Raw genomic sequence first — 22,085 nt, forward strand, 5'->3', positions numbered from 1 at the left:
ATCAGTAAATAATCCATCCAAGTAAAATGTTCTGTGTTCTTTTTTTTTTTTTTTTTTTTTTTTTTTGTTAAGAGTTCTTTAAAGTTGTATCAGGATACTCATCAGGAATATGCTCGTGTAAAGGAAGAATGCTTGAAGAGTGATGCTCAGTAAGTAGTTATTAAATTACTGTAGAAATAGGGTTTCATTTTTGAAAATACATAATTCTTAAGTCAATAGTTTTTTTTTTTTTTACGGTCTTTGGATTTCTTGGCCATAATTAGCTGCATGGTCTTGAACTAGTTAGTCTCTCAACCTTGGTTTCCACATCTGTAAACGGGAAGTTATATCTACTTTGAAGCGTCATAAGGAACATTAAATAAATTGTCATATGTTAAAGGGCTGCACAAAGAAAGAACTCCATAAAGGTGTTTGTCTCTGTATGTATATGCATTATAGATGCATGCACATGTGTCTGTGTGTGTCTAAAGGTGTTTATGTATATAATGCATTGTATACGCATTCACAACAGGTCTGTGTGTCAGAACATAGTGACCCACCCCTTGCTTTACACCAGTGCCTTAACCGATAGCATGTGGAATGGGTGTCTTTGTTCATAAAAAGGGCTGTGCAAAAGCATCCCATTGATTGTTGAGGTTCATACTGTAGTCAGGTTTATTCACAACAAATGTGAGCTATACATAAGGCAATTGAATGTAGATGTAATGAAGCGGTGACTCAGAGAGTTACCTACCTTCTCAGACTCTCAGAAATCCATCTTAAAACAAGTGCAGCTCTCCAGCCACTGCTTCCCATACAGTGGTGCTGTGACCACTGTTAACACCATGCATGCTCCTGAAGAGTAACCTTAACTCATTAGACTCTGGACTGACTCTTAGAGAACACTTAGAAACTTCAGCTAGGCTCATGAATGTTGTCACTGCGGTTCAGGAAAGGTCCCAGATGTACTCATGGCAGAAACTCGACAGGCCCATGACATGTGTTTCAGGTGGAAAGGACAGAAGTTTGTAATCCACTGTAAAGGTATTTCACACTAAATAGTATATTCTCTCTTAGGATACTAGTTCAGACTGAAAATTTGTTGTACAAATATTAGTGATTTAAAAAATATGTGCCACAAATTATAAGAGCGTATTTTTTCCTATTCCACTGTTTCTTGGCATTTAACTTATACAATTTCATTATTAGGAAGAAGAGACTAGAAGCTAAGGTGAAGAAGCTGCAAGGTAAGTGGCACTATTGTTACCTGAAGTTTTCGATCATTGGTAACTGTATGAGAAGGTACTTCTTGATCAAATAGTTGAATTGTTGTGGTTTTGGATGGTACATCCATGGATGACTGCATCAAGGGGTCTGTTAGAGAGAAGTGTGAATACTGCACTCCTCTCAATTACCATATGGTAACATAGAGATGGAATGTGGCAAACCTCTGAAATGTTACTGCACTCAAAATAATAGCAGGCCATACTTTTGCTATAAAAAGTAGTAATTAATGAAAATTTAATTTGGAAAGTTGAATCTCATAGGGCTTTTTCATTTTTTCTTAATGAAATAAGTGGTTGGTAGAAAGGGTGACTCCTTTTAGTACCAAGAAACTGATGTGTTTAGATAGTTATAACACACATACAGAGATTTCCATGACATTTTGTACATTAGAGATTGTCCGGTTTGTACCTGATCCTCTCCCATGCCCTACCCTCTTGTTGGGGGTTCTAGCCTACAGTGAGTAGGTACGAATGCAGAGGGACTATGTGAGAATCTATGTTGGGACATTTCAGCTAATAACCTTTCAGGAATTGGTAGGAATTGAACTCAAGATCTTTTTATTTGCTTTTTCCTCCCTTTATTGTGTGGTTGGGACACAGACCTAATACCAAGTAGTGACAAAGGGGCTTTGCCAGATCCATCCTGCACACGATCTTCCTGTCATTCCAGCCTGGACTGCGGGGGGCATCTTAGCTGCTGTGGGTTTCTGACCCATTGTCTTGCTAGTGCTCTACTTCAGAGATGGTTTATTTTCATTTAGATTGTGAAGTAAGAATTTGAATTTAGTTGCATCAGGGCGCATATAATAATAGTTGCTGAAAGTATTTCTAGTCACTAATTTATCTTGATTGAACCAAATTTTTTGGACTTAAACTCTATGAATATTTTGGTAACAATTTTTCCTCTGATTTGATTATTGCACTAACACTGACAGTTTGGCAGTATGAATGATATTTTGTGTTCTAAGTGTTGACATCTCTTGTAAGAATGTAGAGATAAGTGTCTGTTGTATTTAAACAAATTTTTTTTTAATTTTTAAACTTTTTAAATTTTTTATTTATTTTATTTTATTTTTTGAGATAGGGTCTCACTCTGTCACCCAGGCTGGACAGGTGGTGCGATCGTCCAGGTGGTGCGATCTCGGCTGACTGCAACCCCTGCCTTCCGGGTTTAAGAGTTTCTCCCACCTCAGCCTCCTGAGCATCTGGGATTACAGGCACTCACCACCAAACCTAGCTAATTTTTGTATTTTTTGGTACAGACGGGCTTTCACCGTGTTGGCCAGACTGGTCTTGAACTGCTGACTTCAAGGCATCTGCCCGCCTCAGCTTCCCAAAGTGCTGGGATTACATGTGTCAGCCACTGCACCCAGCCACATTTTTTATTTAAAACGGAATTTTTTTCTCTGTTTTTTTTTTTTTTTTTTGACGAAATCTCGCTCTGTCTCCTAGACTGGAGTGCAGTGGGGTGATCTCAGCTCTCTATAACCTCTGCCTCCTGGGTTCAAGCGATTCTCCTGCCTCAGCCTCCTGAGTAGCTGGGCCTATGGGGCATGTGCCACCACATCCGGCTAATTTTTTTATATTTGTAGTAGAGATGGGATTTCACCATGTTGAGCCAACGCCCCTGGCCCCACTTCTTGTATTTTTTAGAGACAGGTCTCACTGTTGCCTAGACTGGACTGCAGTGGCAAAATCATAGCTCACTGTAACTCTGCCTTGAAGCGATCCTCCAGCCTCAGCCTCCAGAGTGATGGGACTGTAAGTGTGTGCTACCACACCTGGCTAATTTTTAAATTTTTTGTAGAGATAGGGTTGCCCAGGCTGGTCTTGAACTCTTTGGCTTGAGTGATTCTCCTGCCTCAGCTTCCCAAAGTGCTGATATTACAGGCGTGAGCCACTGTGCCCAGCCAAGGAAATTATTATTATTTTTCTGATACAGGGTCTTACTCTGTCACCTAAGCCGGAGTACATTGGCACAGTCATGGCTTACTGCAGTCTCAGCCTCCCAGACTCAGGTGATTATTCCACCTCCTGAGTAGCTGGGAACTACAGGTGTGCACCACCACACCTGACTAATTTTTTGGAGAGACAGAGTTTCACTGTGTTGCCGAGGCTGGTCTTGAACCTTGGGCTCCAGAGACCTGCTCAGCCTCCCAGGAGCTGGTATAGTCGTGAGCCACTGCAAGGAAATGTTTTTAAAGAAATCTGAAGTGCCAGTAAGACTATATATGCAGGTTTTAGAACAGACTTTCTGTGAAGCAAAATGTCGCCTTTATTTTTCATGTATAAAAAATATTTTTTCTAGTAAAAATTATCAATGTGACGTAATAAAGATTACTGAGTAAAAAATATCCGTACTTGTTAGAGGAGTCATGAGACGATTGTTAGTGAGGTTTTTCATGGGATTTTAGTTAGTAATTGTATATGAGCGTATTTATGTAAAGTCAATACCGGTCAGATTCTTAATAGTATGTCTGGACCATTTGAGGCTTCAGAACCAGAAATCAGAATGAAGGATGACCTAAAATAGATCTCTAATAAAGAGATCTATTACCTAAAAATGGATATCTAATAAAGGTCCTAGGGATTATCTTTAGCCAACTTGTTGAAGGGAATTCCAGGGAAGAATAACCATATCTGTAATAAGCATTGGGAAGATTGCCTCTCCCCTCCCTAATAAAGACACTGTATTCTGAGATAAAATCGCATTTCTAAAATTTCTAAGACTTCAAGGTTGCCAGTGATTGAAATGGGAGGGCAACTCCCTTTTATGCTTTGAATTCTTCCCTAACTGGGGGTTGGGATTGCTGTGCCTGGTTTGGAAAGGATTCTTAAGGCCCATGCTAGTTCTGTGCTTTAAATGACAGTTAAAGAAAAAAGTGTATTGCATTCAGCCCTGATGATAAAATATGGAAGGAGCAATGGCTTTTTACAAAATTTATTTCAAAGTTTTAAGAAATGAGAAAAACTTGTAATAGATAAAAATTTGAGTATTTCATTAACCACAGTAGTAAAGTTAGTAAATTATTTGTCTCTCCCTGTTGCTTCATTGGACTTAAATAAAGAGGCTGCTGTCAAGCAAACTCAAGACTTCAAGCAACTGAGAAATGAAAAGAAAATACTTGAAAAGGAATTTAAGAAGACGCAGGTACTAGATGAAAGCAGCATACACACACCTTAAATATGTGGCTCCAGGGCCTCTGTAGTGTCTCTGTGTTGTAAGTCACGTAGGAGTCAGACATGAGGCCCCCTGGCAAAAACAGTCCCAGCTGCCTGTTAAGTTGCACCTGTTTTACATTTGGTCTAGAATGGCTGCACTTCTTGTTCAGCATAAACACTATTAATGTTTTGTTTTCACAGGAAAGGCTTGACGAATTTTCTAAACAGAAAAATGAAAAGGGTGAGTATTCAGTTAATGCTTACATAAATTTCTTTTTGATATGTAGTATTTTATTAACCATTTTTTCTCCATGTTTTTAGAGTTGAGACATATCGGAACACAAATTTCAAGTGATTCATATGGAAGCATAGATAAAAGTGAGTATATTGCAACTTTTGTTTTAGTGTTGTGTATTACTCTTAGTGGGTTGTGAGGCTGTGTTTTGCTCCTACATATAATTGTGAAAGTGCCAGGGCTTAGTAGATGTTTCATTTTAGTAGAAGTCATGTGTTATTGTGTCTTCATTAGATCCAAATATAATCAGCTTATTGTCTTATAAAATAATACAGTGAATAAAAGAGTCAAAAATCAATATTGTTTGGGATAGGAAAACTAGTTGGAGATATAATATCTGCTCTTTTCAATTAATGAATACAGATTTTCTCTGTGGATTATAATTTATCAAATTAATTTATTAAATTTCCTAGGTACCAATTATATAAGAAAATGTTAAAGTCAGGCAGGAAAACTGTAGAGTTCAAGCCTTATAGTGTATTATATAGTAAAGCCCTATAGTATAGACAGAAAAGTTTAGGGAAGGCCCACAATTGCAAAGAAAAGTGGTGGTCATGGAACAAGGGAATGTAATACAAATGTGGACACACTGCATTACTTAGCGCCACGTCTCATAGGTGAGAAGCATAACTCTAGAGGTGAGAAATGAGAATTTTCACTTCAGTCCTTCCATTTGTTGTGTGACTCTGCCATTTACTTTCCGTTTTTGTATTTTCATTTTCCTTTTAAAAATGGAAATATGAATTTGAATTTCTGCTCTACCTCAGAGGTTTTTTGTGGGGATGCATTTAAAATGTTTAATTAGTAAATAATGGTATTTCATCTCACTAATGTGTAATTTTTTTCTCCAAGTGGAAATGATTAAAAACATTTAAATTGTGTGCAGGTATGTGGTGTCTCTTAGAAGTCACCTTTACCTTTTTTTCTTTAATATTTTAAAAAATTCAGAGTACAAGTTCATGTTTTCCTTGGTGTAAGGCTTTAACAGTTCCTGCCTTTCAGCTGCCTGGGCATTGATCGCTCACCTGCCACTATCCCTAGATGTGATTCCATGAGCTTTTGACTAGATTCTTGTTCTCTTGTGTATGGAAAATGAGACTTTAAGTAATAGTTATTGCTGAAAGAAACAGAGGACTTGACAACATTCACTTTCCCATTCAGTAGTCAGCGGTTGAATGGAATTATCTTCGTTTTTGGACTGACAGATTTGTTTTACAATTCAGCTATTCCCAAGCCTTACAATTCAAAGCAGAACCCTTCTGTCCTCTTTCTGTAGTTGCTCTCTATCCCTACATTCTGTTGTATTTGTTTCAAATAACTTATTACTATCTCAAGTAAAATTGTCTTACATTTTGTTTCTATCTACCCTCTTAGGGCAGGGATAGTGTCTGTTGTATATTTTACTTTTCCCAAATATATACAGTTTTTGGGACTCTGCTGGTTATTTAGCTGTGGACCTTGATGGGTTTATCCTTACTTCTTAAGTGTGGTGTTAACACTAATACTTGACTTATGGAAAAGATTTGCAAAGTAAGCACCAGAGTATTAGATTGACTTCACCTTATAAAAAAAGGCTGTCTGAGTGCCACTTTGCCTTGCTTTTCTTTCAAATTCCAACAAAAATTTTCGACCAGAAAAAAAAAAAAAAAAAACAGAAACAGCAGCAGCTCCTGGATAGTTACAAAGATTACCATCAGTAGAAGAAATGAGGAAGATGCACAGCAGATAGTATCAATTGGTGATGAAACCCACAATTGCAGAGAAAATAGCAGCTCTCACAAAGCAAGTTTTCATTGCAGAAGCTGCGAGTTTTCCCACATCAGAGGTGGCAGGGAGTGGGAGAAGGAGCAGGACGTTAGCGTTTTGCCAGGTAATTGATTCAAGGGTGAAAAGAATGCCGCCCTTCTGGTTTCCAAAAATTGTTTCTGGCCTTTGCGCATGAACTGTGGCCCCAGTTTAGTTTTCTAAAGTTTTAGCTATGACATTGGAGCTCCTCAGAGAGGGTGTGGATATCAGAAAATTGGGTAATTATGACTGCTTTGAGGGCTAGCTCCTCCTATTCCCAGAAAATAAGATGTTTATATACTCCATGTAAACCCTCACAACTGCATCCACTTTCCACTGCTTCCTCTGCAAGGCAGGGTCCCATAGATTTATGAAATGAGAATCTACATTTACTGCTAAAGGAATAGCACTAAAAATGTAGGCTGAAGAAATATACTTTGTCTGCCAAAGATGTTCTGCCTAAACTCTTATCTAAAACTTAGAGAAAAAGCAGTGAGAAAAAAGAGAAAAGCAACAGATGCGAGAAGACTGAGAGAAACTCTTTAATTATGAATGAGAAGGAAATGCTGAAAACTGATTGCATTTCCTTTAGAGAAAGTCTAAGAACATGTCCATAGGCTGCTGCTATGAAATTGAACCAGCTGTGGATCTTGAAAATTAAAAATCCAATTGCATAAATAAAATAAACCCAGTAGAAAGGTGGAAATACTGGATGGACAAATAAAATATCAGTTAAGTTGATCCTAGAGACTGAATCCTAGGCGGTTGAGAACATCTACAAAGGGACAAACAAGTGAAAGATACTAGAGAAAATAACAAGATTTGGAGGACAAAGCCAGATGTCTCAATATGCATCTCCTAGGACTTCTCAGAGGGGAGAACAGTACCATAAGGAGAGAAGGTGATCAAGACATGACAGAAGGAAACTTTCCTGAGCAGAAAACAAATGGAATATTCATATTCATAGGGGCCACCAAGTATTGAGCATGATTTTTGTGTGCAGTCTCCATCTCTGACACCTTCATAAGAAATACCTAAAATTAGATGAAACTGACTGAATATTAGAGGGATGGATAAAAATATTCCGAGCAATGCTGACATTAAAGCAGTCATATAAGGCAAAAAAATAATAAGAGCTTAGAAGTGAATTTACATGATTGAAATGTTGATTAAAAGTATAGTTTGCCAAGAAGAGACCGCTAGTATGTACCTAAGAGTATGAAACAATGTCAAGATACTCTTGGAAATCTAGGGGGACTGGCCACATCTATTTTTGTCATGAGAGACTTCAATATTTTTTTAGAAAGAGAGAGCAAAAGCAGACAAGGGATGGAATTGGAATCACAGTTCCAAATGGATAATTTATATACAACTCTTTGTAAACCACACACCTGGAGTTCGTTAAAATACTTTTCAAACGTATAAAAGTTGACTAGTAAGTAAACAACAAAAAATATCGACAATTTAATATGCGCTTTTAATAAAAATCCCCCTCCCCCTGCAAAAACAAAACCTGCCAAACTTACCTAGTAACTCAACTCACATAAACACACACAAAAAAACCTCTTGGATAACAGAGAAGACAAGAGCTGAAATACTAAACTGTTCTGAAAGTAAACAGTAGGGCAGTCCTTCACTGTTCAAAGGAATCTGTTATGGCATTACGTGATACATTGTCACTTTAGAAAATAAATACAGAGAATGAACTGTTTAAATGAAGGAAAAAAATGATGAAAATGCAAACGTAATGAGATAGCAAACAAAGCAGTTGATTTAGTACAATGACATCTGATAGCTGGTTCTTTGTAATGCTAATGAAACCAACATCTCTTTCCTAAACTTTGATTAAACAAACAAAAAAATAGCAGCACCAGGATCGAGAAAGCATTAAAACTACAGTAGAGAAGCTTCTTAATTCACAAGTTCATATTCAGATGTGAAAATGTAAGTAGAATGGTCCATTTTCTAGGAAAACATGCTCAAATTGATTCAGAACAATTGCTGCAAACTGAAAATAACCAGGAAGAAATTTTTAAGGATAGTTAAAGATCTAACAGCGTAATAAATCCAGATAGTTTATAGGTGAGCTTTGTAAACATTCAGTGAAAAACTAGTGTCTCTATTATTAATTTTTTTGTTTCAGAACTTAGAAAATAAGGAATGTTTCCATTTTATTCTGTTAGGCTAGCATAATGCTGTACCAAAACCAAATAGCATGCACACATATTCTCAAGACTCAGGACTCTTCTGTTGTTAATATAGCTGCAAAAATACTAAATAAAATTTTAAGAAATTAAATCCACACATAATTTAGAGTACAGACAAATTATGCTTGAAGATTTATCTCAGGAATACTACATCTGGGTCAGAGAATGTTGGGATCATCTCAATTCAGCACCTAGTCCCAATTTCAAAAAATTGATGAGGTACTAGAAAAAAAAATTTAACTTGAGAAAGGTGGAACATTCAAAGTATAGTTATTACTGTCAAAAACAAGGCAAGCATGCTTTTTGTTAGTTCCCTTTTGTGTGTGTGTGTGTGCTGGAGGCCTGAACCAGTGCAACAGAATAAATGCAGAAGAGTGAAAGCTGTGAATACTAATAAAGGAAAGTTGAAATTGTCATTATTTCAGATGATATTACTAATGTAGAGAATTCAAAAGACTCAACTACAGCTGGAATTAGAAGTAATAGAGCTTGGTAAAGTACTGGCATATACAATGAACATATATATTGTTCCGTTATTAACCTGTTAGAAAAGGAATGGAATAAGAACAACCCATTCTCAAGTGGTACCTGAACCAGCAGATGTCTAATAAAAGACCTGAAATCAGTATACAGTGTTTCTAAGGAAAACTGAAACATTCCTTAAAAGCATTAGGGAAGACCTGAGTATATAAACATTATGTTCCTGGATGAGAAGATACAAAGTATAAAGATGTAAAATTTCCCCAAATATATTTATAAATATACAGAAACATTCAAAGTCCCATAGAGGTTTTCTGTGGAAGAGGACAAGCAGATGGTTTATAGGGAAGAGTGTATGTTCAGAAGAATACAGTTTTTCAAAAGGAAAAAACAGAATAAGAACTACGCTGTAACGGATATTCAGTAGCCTACCCTGATTAAAGAAGTGTGGTATGGATACAGAAGACGACAAAGCAACCAAGTAGGAAAGAAATTTCATAAATGAATATGTAAATCCTTAAATATTCATCCATGCCTTAGAGTTTGATAAAGGAAGAATTTTAAAGGATTAGGGGAAGTCGTGCAATTCACTAAGTATGAAGTTAACGCTGAAGATTTTTTTTCTGCTTTGTTTAGGAGTAGAGTGCTTTTATTTATTTTTTTGGGTCAGATTAGCAGTTGGAATGCTCAGTTAGAAAAGGCATAGCTCTGGATGATAGCCTCCATAAGAATGGAAAAGTAACTTTTTTTCTTTTTTTTTAAGGTTCCTTGTTTGCTGCTTTGGGTATACGTAATAAGCAGGGATCCTGGTCAGGTCATTTAAGCAAAGGGGATTACAGTGTTTGGAAGCAGGCTTTTGGGTAGGTTATATCACAATGTAGATAAGCTATTCGATCACAGAATTTTGGAACTGAAAAATGGATGTAGCTCACACACAGTGGCAATCAGAAGGTTGTTTTGGCTCAGGAGAGTTGGCCGTGTCCAGCCTTTCACGCTTACTTGAGCTGTCCTCCACAGTTGTCCTGTCCCCTTTCTGTGGACTTCAGTTTTTGGAGCGAGCAGTCTGCCAGCTTAAGTAGAGCTAATCTCTTACAAAATCTGTGATTCCCTGAGACATTTTGGTTTTTAAAGGTTGGTCTTTAAGCTTCTCTTGAACTGGATTAAATATTTCACTAATTTCAGTAAATGCTTAAGGTTAATGAAAAAACTTAAGTTCAAGGAAACTCTAATAGAACTTTTAAGATGGCCTGAGAGTTACATACACTTAAGCTACTTTTAGTTGAATTTTAATTAGTATGGGTTGTCTTTTTTATGCACATTTCACCACAAGCTATTCATAATTATATTTTCATAAACGCTTTTTGCTTTAGAAGGTTTTGAATTTTCTATTAATGTAGAAAAGCTTTAAAACCAGAGTATAATATTCTTAATGTTACATGTATCGCATTAGGGCTGTCTTAGTTACAGCATCCCTTTCAATTTGAATTACTGGTTCTTAACTATTTTAGGAATTTACATCTCTTTGAAAATGTATGAAAATTCCAAAGGTTTTACTTTCCTTATAAAAGTATGTGCTTCTCTGTCTGCTTGTGTGTGTGATGATTGGTTTCTATCCATATGTTCATACACACACATTTCCCATACCATCTCCCCTCAAGTCCATTGATGGATTATCTGTAATCCTTGAACTCCCCAGGTTAATTACAGCATGGTCAAGTCTAATGACTTTTCTGATAACCTCTTATAACTGAGGGATGCTTCTCTACTCCTTATAGAATACATAGAGTCCAGATCCCTTATCAGTTGTTAACTGTGTTTCCTTCCCCCATCTCAAAGCAGTCTCTGGTGAAAATATGTGGGCCAAAGATTCATTTGTCCCATGCATACATAAAGGGGTAATAAAACCCTTTAACAACAAGTACACATGGTCTTTTGAATCCCTTGCCTCTGCCGCCAAATTTGTTTAAAAATAAGCAAACAAATGTACCTTCAGCCTTCAATTTTTAGCTAAAGTATTGCAGACCATTTTATCAATAACTGCATTGTGCACAGTAGTTGAGTTTGGGGAAGATGTTTAAGTTACCTAATTTCCTAAGTCCCTAATAAACCCTGTTTTCACAGAAGTATGATTTGGCCTTGTGTACAGTGAGCCAAATGACATGACTTTAATGCTTTACTATGTTTCACAGGAAAAGTAAAACTGCTTCTGAAGGAACTCTGGCTCTGTGTAAACACAACACACAGACTACCTGGTGAAGGCGGCAGATGTATCCCAGGTGAGAGAGAGGCTTACAGAAATGGATTTCATATGTGAAAGTAGAGAGGTTTACCATAGGCATTGCAGCTGTTAGTTTTTACTAGCTCCTGATTCTAACATTGAAAGAATGAAATAAACATGAATGAGTACTTGTAATTATACAAAACTTGTTTCCCTTCAGCGTGAATTTTAATCCCAGTGAATACATTTAGCTTTCATCAGAGAACCTTCAGAAACACTAGAAGGTCGAATAGCAGAGGTGTACTGTCAGGTGGAGAGGGGAGACTTGAAGGATGCAGTTTCTTCAGAATCATTTCGTGAATTTGATCAATCCGTGAGCACTTTAGCTTCGTTTATTTTTAATGTAGTTTATCAGTTCCTTTGGTTGAACATCTTGATTTTCAGAGTATCAAGGAGGCATTCTAGCATATTCACAGTTATAGTGGATTTAGCTATCCTGAGTGGAAGGGGAGAAGATAGCTGTCTTGTATAAGACAAAAGTGCTACTTATTTAGCTTTTTGTCGTTTTACTAATTTCTTACGATTAGCTGCTGTAAATTCATGGGTCATTGAGGTTCTTAGTCTATGGAAACCTGCACCTTATTTTCCTCTCAGGCTTCTAAAGACAGTTTCCTTGGAAGAAAACGTTAAGGGACAAGTTACTGATTCTTACTTATGGTGGACTCAGAACTTGTCGAGTGTACAGAGGCATATTTGATGGGATTTCGTTAAGTAGATGTTTCCCTCAGTTCACCTACTAGGTACCCACTGGTATTAACCACATGGTGCCCACAACTCCTAAATTAGTCCCCTCAGTTTATAAGTTATCAATTCATCTGTTTAGGCAGAAGCAACCGGGGGATGCTTTTTGGCCTTCTGTATCAATCAGTGTTCTATTTTAAGCATTTGATTTTATGTTGTCAAGCTGTTATTAAAAGCTATTCTTCATTTCATAATCCAATGTTTGTATTTAAAAATATGCTTTTGAGGGGTAAATATATTATGTTAATTTTTCCAAAGTAGAAGGGAAAACATGGCATCTTTGGAATCTTCTTATACCGTAAGACATATTCTTTTGTTTCAGCTTTTCATTTTCATATGAGGATGATTACAAAAATAGTTTAAAGAATCCCCATGGATCCCTTAGCAGATTGCAGGATTTTCAACATTTTCAGTTACCAGTGATCAAAACCAGGACATTTGGTACAACCCTATTAACTAAACTGTGAATTTCACAGTTTTCCCCAGGGATCCTCCTTTCCTTCCAGGATGCCGTCCTGGAAGCCTTTAGTAGTCATCTTGCTTTCACCTCCTCCAGTCCAAAAGTTCCTGGTTTTTTTTTTTTGTTTTTTTTTTAATCTCTCTTGTTTTTTACACTTTGGGAGAATATTATTTTGTAGAAAGCCCATTGCTTTGGCTTATCTGATGTTTTCTCATGTTATATTGAGGTTGTGTAAATAATTTAAGGCAAGAGCGTCACAGTGGTGATGTTTCTCTTTGCTCAGGGAGTTCTAGGGATAGGTGATGTGGATATGTATTATCACTGGGCTCTAACCTTGATCACTTGGTTAAGGTGGTATCTGCAGGTTTTTATGTTGTAAAGTTACTCTTTTTTTCCTAATGAATCAACTTGAGAAAGATTCTTTAACATTGTGCAAATACTCTGTTTCTTTCTAATTGTCACCTGCTGATTGTAGCCTCCAGCAGTGGATCTTGCCTGTTATAATTGCTGCTTTATTCAGTGCTATCCTTTTAGCTTTGGTGGGAGCTTCTTTAGATTGGCTCCTGGGCCCTTCATAAATACTCCATTTTTTTTTTTTTTTTAAGTTGTTTACTTCTGGTACAGCAAGGTATTTCAATCTCTACTTGGATTTTCCCTCCCCAGCCCTGTAATCAACCGCTTATCCAAGGAGCCCTGAATCCTCTATAAAACTTACTTTTAAAGCTTGCAAATATAATAAATGGTTATGGAATCAAATGTTTTTGTTAATAATTAGTACCACTGAAGTTCACCAAAATCAAGACCCTGAAAGGATTAGGTTTTTATAGGAACTTTGCTGTTGCATTATCATACTGAGTATTCATAGACCTCATCAGATCTCTCAGTTAGAGAGCATTGTGCAGATATGGCCATGGGTAGGCTTGATATTATTTGATTTCAAATCACTTTTTGGACAGAAAATAGTGTTCTTTATCAGCCTATGGGCACAAAGTTGTTTTTCTGCCACATTCTGCTGTTTGTATGGGAAGATTCATCCAGAGACCGAGTGAGCCAGCAAGGCCCGTTTTCATGAACATGGATCTTTCCAGCTGTGTCATCCATCCACCTACCAGTCCGTCTCACCTGTCTGTCTCACTTTTCTTACTGCAAGACTAGCATACTTGTGTGAAATGTATTGATTTTCTAGGATAATGTTTAGAAAGCAACCGGTTGCCTTTTAAAAAATGTTTCTGCTTACTTGGAATTAATATTTCAAGCATTTTGAACTGTTGTAATAAGGTTTGCTTTTTTGTTTTGTTTTGAAGTTTTCTTGATATTGTAAATACCTGATACCTATTTTTGTTCCCCGACACAGAAAAACCTGCCAAAGCAATCACCAGCTCCAGAGTGCCTGGGGAAGATGGTACGCTACCTCTAACACAAGGCAGCCCTCTCAGGACCTCAAATGTGCAGACATGCCTCACAAAACTGTCCATGGAGATAAAGGAGGACTTTTTATGTCAAAATGTGGAAAAACAGAGTTCCAGTGGAACAAATTGTAGTTCTGACCATGTTTTTAATGAGAATGGAAATCTTGAGGTTTTAGTACAAAGTCATCATGACAGTGGCAGCACTGAATTTGTTGACCATGATCATTTTTTTGATGACGATCTTCAAGCTGCAATTGACTTCTTCAAACTTCCCCCTCCTCTTCTGTCGCCAGTGCCCTCACCCCCTCCGATGGCATCACCACGCCCGGGTTCCTTACCTTCTTCATTTGCACCTGTGAGTTTTGCTCTCTGAGTTTGAATTACCAAGTGGGTACATTGTCTATCCTAATATGTTGTTGATGCTCAAAGGATTTAGTGATATTCTTGCAAAGACTATTCACTGTAGCCAATTTTGTTAGGGGGTAACATGAGGATTTTAAAAAGCATGCCAGTACCCTTTGGATCAACATACATAATATGAATTTTTTTCACTTTGTATTAGGGTTGCATTTTTGTTAGTCTTTCTCCACAACCAAATTATAAGTTTTCTATAGGAAGACTGTGTCTTCATTGTTTTTATCTGTTGATGTGGAATAACTGAATTAAAGACATTTGTATATATGGAGTTATATAGTGATAGGAAAATCCATGTATACAGCATCCATGTGCCTTAACCTAGTGTAGCTGAGTTCTCTACCTTTATTTGATGAATTCATCATGTTTTTGTGTGTTTGCTGAATGGTTTATTATAGTAGTTTCTTGGGAAGTTAGTCTTTATGAAGCAGATATATATATTTTTGGCTTAAGGAGCAGACACATGTTTAGCTCCTGGAATCAATTTCTTTCTTTACGAAAACACCATGTGTACCTGTTATGTTCCAGGGACCAGGCTAGACACTGGGTGTGCAGAGGTGACGAAAGATGCCATTGCCTTTTAGTGGGATTCATTGTGTGGAGGTGGGAGCAGTAAAGGAGCAAACAGATGCATTGCTGTGTAGAGCCCTGCCGTGGTGGAAAACACGCTCCTCAGGAGGATAAAGAAAAGCAGTTCAGTCCTGAATGGAAGCCGGGGCAGGTCGGGGGGCAGGCAGGATTCTTCTGAAGATTCGGTCCCCACACTGAGTTTTAAGGAGTGAGTGGGGGTGCTTCAGGTGGAGGAGCTGTTCTCACAACAGTGCAGAAGCAAGGGTGAGCTCTATGTGTGGCAGATTCATGCAGGTGAGACTGGGAAAGGCATGTGCATCCTCCCAAAGAGTTCCCACTTTATCCTGAAGGGGGAAATCTTTGATGAATCCAAAGACGTAAACTGAAAGATAGATTGTTATTTGAAAGTTTCATTTCAGTATGAATGAGTAGGGAGTGGGGTGATAGTCAGAAAATAGACAAGACCACAGGCAAGGTAGCGGCTTAATAAGCAGCTCAAGTAAATTTTTTTTTTTTTTTTGAGACAGAGTCTCACTGTGTTGCCCAGACTGGAGCACAGTGGCGCGATCTTGGCTCACTGCAAGCTCCGCCTCCCAGGTTCACACCGTTCTCCTGCCTCAGCCTCCCAAGTAGTTGGGACTACAGGTGCCTGACACCATACCCAGCTAATTTTTTTGTATTTTCGGTAGAGATGTGGTTTCATGGTGTTAGCCAGGATGGTCTCGATCTCCTGACCTTGTGATCCGCCTACCTCAGCCTCCCATAGTGCTGGGAGTACAGGCGTGAGCCACTGCGCCTAGCCGCAGCTCACTTAAAACTGTGGCATTGGTGTTAAAAAGGTGGGAACTGTTTGAAAAATATTATGATGTCAGATGAGCAGCATTTGGTGACATTTTAAATGTGGCAGTTAGGGGAGATGGAGGAGTCCAAGATGTTGAAAAACAGCAAATATAAGAAGAGACCCTGTTTGGGAGAATAACGTATAGAATGTTAGATATGAGGCATGCATATACACAGACAAGGTACTGGAGGGAGTCTGTGGTGGTGCACAGACGTTCAGGACCTGCCAGCGTTTGAGTGCAGCAGAAGTCACGCAGCTCTGATATCATGCAGTAAGAGTGTGGAGGAGGAGAAGATGGAGTCCCAGTCAGGACCCTGGAGAGCCGTCCCTATGTAAGTGACAAGTAGAAGAAGTTTGAGGAAAGGAGATTGAAAACAAGGGCAGAATAGACAAAATCCAGGAGATGGTGCTACTCTGGAGTTCAAAAGAGGAAAGAATTCTTTCAGTAGGAGCAAGTTGATGTCAGCAGCTGTTAATCTTCACCAGTCCACTGTTCTCTAACAGAATAGAGACAAGGTAGTTGATGGTGTCAGCGCAAGCCAAGTGGGCCACATGCTTTAGGCAGTTAACTCAGGAGGGGACGAGTTGGGGGTCAGGAAAAAGTTCTGGAGCAGAGGTGGCCGGAGAACGGGCTGGGAGGGAGAGAGCGTTGTAAGGGTAGCACAGGTGTGGTTGATGACATCAGTCAGGCTGCAGCACTTTGTGAGGACATGTTGGGGAGGAGATATGTGGTGGGAGATACCCACAAGACAACACCCCTCCCCCCTGCACAAGGCTGTACCGGGCACAAGTCAGATACACCAGAGGGAGAAGAAATAGAGAGCTATGAAGCCAGAGACCAGCAACCTGGGTCAGAGCCTTTGTTACTAGATGATGGGGGAAGTAACAATGTGCAAGTAGGAATGTTTGAAAGTTAAGAGAACAAACATAACCCTGTGTAGAGTGGGGTGTGGCACTTGGAAGCATGTCTGTTACTGGGGGAGGTGTCTCTGTGGGTTGCTGGGCACCCTTAAGGAGAGAGCAGAACAGTATTGGACCAAAGCTGGAGAACTCCCCACTCACCACAGAGGTTCCAGGCTCTAGCCTGCCCCTGCTCAAATGTGATTATAAAGATTCTTCAGGAAACATGTACTTTTAAAAAATAATGCATGTAATTGATAGTCATGTTAATCTGTTGAATTAGTGTTTGACAAGTATAATTCATATTTTTTAAGGAAACCTTCTTTGGAGAGTATGCAGATTCCAGTGACAATGACTCAGTCCAACTTAGAAATTCTGCTGAGTCCATTTCAGAAGATGATACAGCTGAATCACAGAATTATTTTGGCTCATTGAGAAAAAGTAAAGGAAGTGGTACATGGGAGGAAAAGCTCAAATCACATGAAGCTATCCAAGCTCTGAATACATGGGAAGCAAATAAAGTGACAACTGCTGGACTTGAGACTTTCACAGCAACACTGAGAGAATCTTCTGCCACACACTCCTTAGTTGGTGAAAAACACTGGACCACAGCATCTCGATCTATGAGTGATAGAAAAAGAGACATTTTACATGAGACAAAGACACAAATGGAGGTTAGGGAAATGGATAAGTCAGTGCAAACTGAGAAGACCGTTTGTAAACTCACTCGAGGTCTGTGCATTGAGAGATTGTCTGCCAGCCCTGCACAAGAGAAGGAAGCTGCCCCTAGGAAGTCCGAGTTGTGTTCTTCTCACCTTGGCAAAAGGCCATTAAATGAACTCATGGAATCTGAAGGAAAAATCCCATTGTCCAAAATGATAGGATCACCCAAATCAGAGTTTACTAAGTGGACACGAATTAATGAAATGACTTCTGAACCAGACTGTATCACAGTTTCTGGCCATTTTCACGGACTATCTAGAGAATTGGAAAAGGAAAAAGAAGATACACAAGGGTTCTCTTTAGGAGAATCACCTGAATCAGAAGATGACGACTCAGGTGGTGCAATGGATGTAGCAGGGCTTGACTTTGAAACCAGTTTTTCCTCGTCTTCTACCTTGGTAGCATTGTCTGTTGGCAGTAATCCCCAATCTTCTTCTAGGTTAGACTGTGGTAATGATCCAGATATTACTACTAAAGTTTTCTCTACTGAACCGCCTCATTCAGAACATAAATTACACACTAAAACTTTAAACACATTACATCTGCAGTCTGAGCCACCAGAGTGTTCTATAGGAAGAAACACCTTGGAGAATAGCCTGCGTGCCTTGAGCCCTGAATTGGGAGCATCTAGTTTTAATGATCAGAAGAGCAGTGGTATAGAATATGCAAAAGTAGTAAAAGACTTAACCAAAATACATTCACTTCCTCGGTCAGTATTTATGAAAGCTACAAAAGATGGGCAATGTGAAAGTCAAGATCCAAGAATTGAGCTCACACTAAATAAGCCAGATTTCACATCATTAATAGGTTCTCAGGCTGCCTTGATCAAGAGTGGTTTGGGTTTTGTTAAAAGTACTTCATGGCACCATAGTGATTTATTAAGGAAAGGTGGCGAAGAAAGTCTGAGAGCTCAATCAGAACATGAGCAAAAGACTAGCCAGTTACAAAAGGCAGTGCCATCCCTACAAAATAGAGGACCAACACCCAAGCCTAATCTTCTTAAAGAAAATAACAGTCCTGTAGAATTCAAGACCACTGCATCAGTGTTGCCTAATCAAGTATCAGTTATCACAAAACAGACAAGAACTGAGAAGGTTCAGAGTGCCAAATTGGAACACTTGAGGCCACATAGGAACGAGCCTGCCTTAGTAACAGAAAATAATGGCAACAAAACTGGTATGTCAACTATAGCAAAATGTGCTGGGGAAAGAGATGATACAACACAAAACGTCAGGGAGGTGGCTGCTGTGCAAAGCATTTCACCAGAAGTTTCTGCCTCTAGGAGAAAATTAGATTTTAATTGTGCAGGTGGTTCTTCACCAGTAGAAAATTCTGATTGTTCCACAAATAGCAGAGTATCTTTCTCTTCTGAAAACATCCTTGTCCAAAACCAAGACATTGTGAGAGAAGCTGCAGTGCAGGGAGATGGGCAAAAGCAAAGGCAGCCTCAGGCCACAGATCTGGACTCCAGTGGGACAGATGGCAGTGAGGTGCTTCCAGCCACAGAAGTGACCATGTCAGGAGGCTTTTCTGTTGAAAAAACCAGCTGTGGAGACACAGGGAGATCTGGTGGTGAGGCCCTGGCTGTTGCAAATGATTCTACTAGCACATCACAAAATGCTAATGGACTTTGGAAGTTGAAATCTATGACTCCCGGTGGTGCGTTGCTTGAATGTTTTGGCACTGCAGACACTACTTTTTCTTCAGCATTTTGCCGAAAAGAAGGAGAGACACAGGATACCTCCCAAAGTAGCCTGCCTGGTACCTTACATTGTTACACAGGCATTCGAGAAGGGGGAGACGACACTGAGGTAGAGGAGAGTGAGGCATTTAGCTGCAGTGAGGGGAGCGAACAGCAAGATGCTCCTGATGACTCGCAGAAAAATTCAGGAGATACAGATGCTGGTGTAGCTGAGGTGAGACCTTCCTTAGAGGTAGGTTATTTGACGTCAGCTCTGCAAGATTTTAACATAAGTACTTTTTCTGAGCTAGATAGACTTTCCACATCAGAGGTTGTGATGTTTCTTGAGAGCTGTCAATTAGGGGATTATAGTTCAGGGGACTCTGTTTCTGAATGTTCTAGTAAAGGAACTCTAAATAAAGAAATGAACAAAGAATTAAAGCCAAGTGAAATAGCAGGAGAAAAAGACAGAAAGCAACCCTGTGAGGAGGAAACACTTGGAACCTGTGAAGAGTGGATTGAATCAGAGGAAGATGATTATTTGTTAAAAAATACAAGTCAGCTCACTCAGTGTTCTTTGGAAACTCTGTCTGAGGTTCTGACCAAGATTAGGCAAGAACTTCAGACAAATGCGGAAGATTGCAATGGTAAAGACACTGGCAGTTTATTGCTCTTAAATATAAATAACAACTTGACCACTGAGAATTTAAAAGAGAAAAGTCCATTTCGGGAAATAACTGGCTCCTCATCACATGCTTCAGAACCAGCCCCACAAACAGCTGCCTTGGACACTGAAGGCAGCTCTCCCATCGGCGGTAGGCCTCAGAATGAAAACACGGAGAGCAGACCAGAGGCCAGTTCAGATGCAGGCAGGCAAACCAATGGTGGGAAAGAAGTCCTGCCAGAACCTGTGGAGCCGTCAGCCTTGTGCTCTGACTCCGTAACAGAGCCATCGACAGAGCAAAGTTCTAATTGCGAGGCCGAAACAACATTTCAGTGTCAGATAGCAACAGTGACCTCAGAAGTTATAAATGTACTTATAAATAAGGATCAGAATCTAGTCATTGAAAAGGGGGACAACTGGACAATTATCAGCGGCGTAGCTGTCCTGCCACATGTGGACCAGGTTACACTGTGTGACTTTCCTGGAGACATCCCTATTTCTCAGGCTCAAGGAGAGCTGGAAGCCGGTTGCATCCCAGTGACTCCTGCTGAGAAGTCCCCAGAAGCCAGTCACACTGGCCCCACATTTCAGGAGGTTCCATGTGGCAATAATCTTTCATGTCCCCAAGAAGATGTTTCAAGCACTGGTCAGAGCACCAACTTTGATAAAAGTCGTTTGCGAAATAGACCCGTTAAGCCTAGTATATGGATTAGTTCTCAAATATATGATCAAAACTTCGAGACTCAGATTGTTGCATCTGATCACACATATTATAACTCAAAACTAGAGCCATCTGGCAAAAATAAGAATCGATCAAAGGTTTCAAACAAAGATCAGTCAAACAAGCCAGTAAAAACTTCAGCATCGAGCAGAGTTGAAACTCATCAGAATGAAGTTGCTCAGTCATTTTCAGGGGAAAAAGCTAATACAAAAACTCAAAGAAGCCAAACTCAGACCATTTTAGCAAATGCTGATACATCCACTCCTACAGATTGCTCTCCTGACACTCTGAGTAAAATACGGCAAGAGGTGGGGCCTCCTTTGCCACCTCTGCTTGCTCCTCTGATAGCTACACCTCCAAGGACTTCACAGCCACTCTCTCCACTGATATCGAGTTCTAGTCCTTCCTCACCAACCTCTCCCGTCGGCCAGATTTCTCCCTTACGTGAAACCCCAGTGCCTCCCGTCATGTCTCCATGGCCAGAGGACCCCAGACGTGCCTCTCCTCCAGATCCTTCTCCATCTCCATCTGCTGTGTCAGCCAGTGAGAGGGTAGTGTCATCTCCTCTGCAGTTCTGTGCGGCCACACCGAAGCACGCACTTCCTGTGCCTGGCCGACTCCCACCCTGTGCATCTGGCCATGCTGCTGTGGGAGGGCCTCAGGAGAATTCTGTGAAAATCCTTGACACCATGTACCCAGAGTTATCTGCCAGGGCCCGGACCCTCAACATCCTCAAAGGGAATATTCAACTCACACGAGGCCCATCTGCTGACTGTAAGAATTTACCAGGACCTGCCAGTGCTATGATAGGATTCAAAACTATCACTTCAGCAGCAACTGCTTTTGTCAAAACTGGGAGCAGCTCTGGTAGTGACTGTAACCAAGACAAGTCAAGAGATTTGGGGACTCAGCAGGATTCAGGTGGGAAAAGAACATTGTCAGCGTCTACACTGAGAAGTGCTAAAAGACTGCGCCTGGACACTGGGTCCCCAGAACCAGAAACCAGGGGAGTCACTGCAGAAGGAATCCACCAGAACCTCCCAGGGAACCTCCCTCCAGCTAAAATTGCAACAACAGATGCGGAAAGAAGTTGTTCTAGTCCAGCCATCAGTGCAGTTTCACAGTTGCCTTTAAGCCCGAAAGAAACTGTGGAGTCCCATGATAAAGCCATAGCTAATGCCCTGAAGAAAATTGCAGAGTTTTCTTTTGATCTGTTACCTGTCATTCGTAGTCATGTATATGTGGGAAATATCTCCAAAAAGCCTGTAATGAGAGATCAAGAGAAAGAAGTTGTTTATGAATTTAGCACAACAAAAAAGGTATGTGGCTGCTCTTCTCTGAGTGCATTATGGATTACATGTCCTCAAAGACAGATGCTGTTTACTGTCAGCAAAATGTGTAGATGACCATGGACAAAGGTTTTACTGCAAGGATGAGAGTTATCCATGTAAACATTATGACTACTTTCTTTCTTTTTTTTTTTTTTTTT

The 22,085-nt window shown here is 39.6% G+C and overlaps 1 protein-coding gene across 1 annotated transcript in view; it reads left to right on the top strand.

Moving 5' to 3' along the window:
- ICE1 (interactor of little elongation complex ELL subunit 1) overlaps window positions 1–22,085 on the top strand; it is a 68,834-nt gene that overhangs the window by 21,602 nt on the left and 25,147 nt on the right. Inside the window, exons 6-13 of the mRNA XM_011940956.1 lie at window positions 73–149; window positions 1,189–1,226; window positions 4,334–4,416; window positions 4,629–4,668; window positions 4,749–4,805; window positions 11,384–11,470; window positions 14,028–14,437; window positions 17,122–21,915. Coding sequence (XP_011796346.1) covers window positions 73–149; window positions 1,189–1,226; window positions 4,334–4,416; window positions 4,629–4,668; window positions 4,749–4,805; window positions 11,384–11,470; window positions 14,028–14,437; window positions 17,122–21,915 — 5,586 coding nt within the window. The remainder of the gene's footprint in view (window positions 1–72; window positions 150–1,188; window positions 1,227–4,333; window positions 4,417–4,628; window positions 4,669–4,748; window positions 4,806–11,383; window positions 11,471–14,027; window positions 14,438–17,121; window positions 21,916–22,085) is intronic.

The sequence above is a fragment of the Colobus angolensis genome, unplaced genomic scaffold (assembly GCF_000951035.1).
Source record: "Colobus angolensis palliatus isolate OR3802 unplaced genomic scaffold, Cang.pa_1.0 Scaffold196, whole genome shotgun sequence".
NCBI lineage: Eukaryota > Metazoa > Chordata > Mammalia > Primates > Cercopithecidae > Colobus > Colobus angolensis.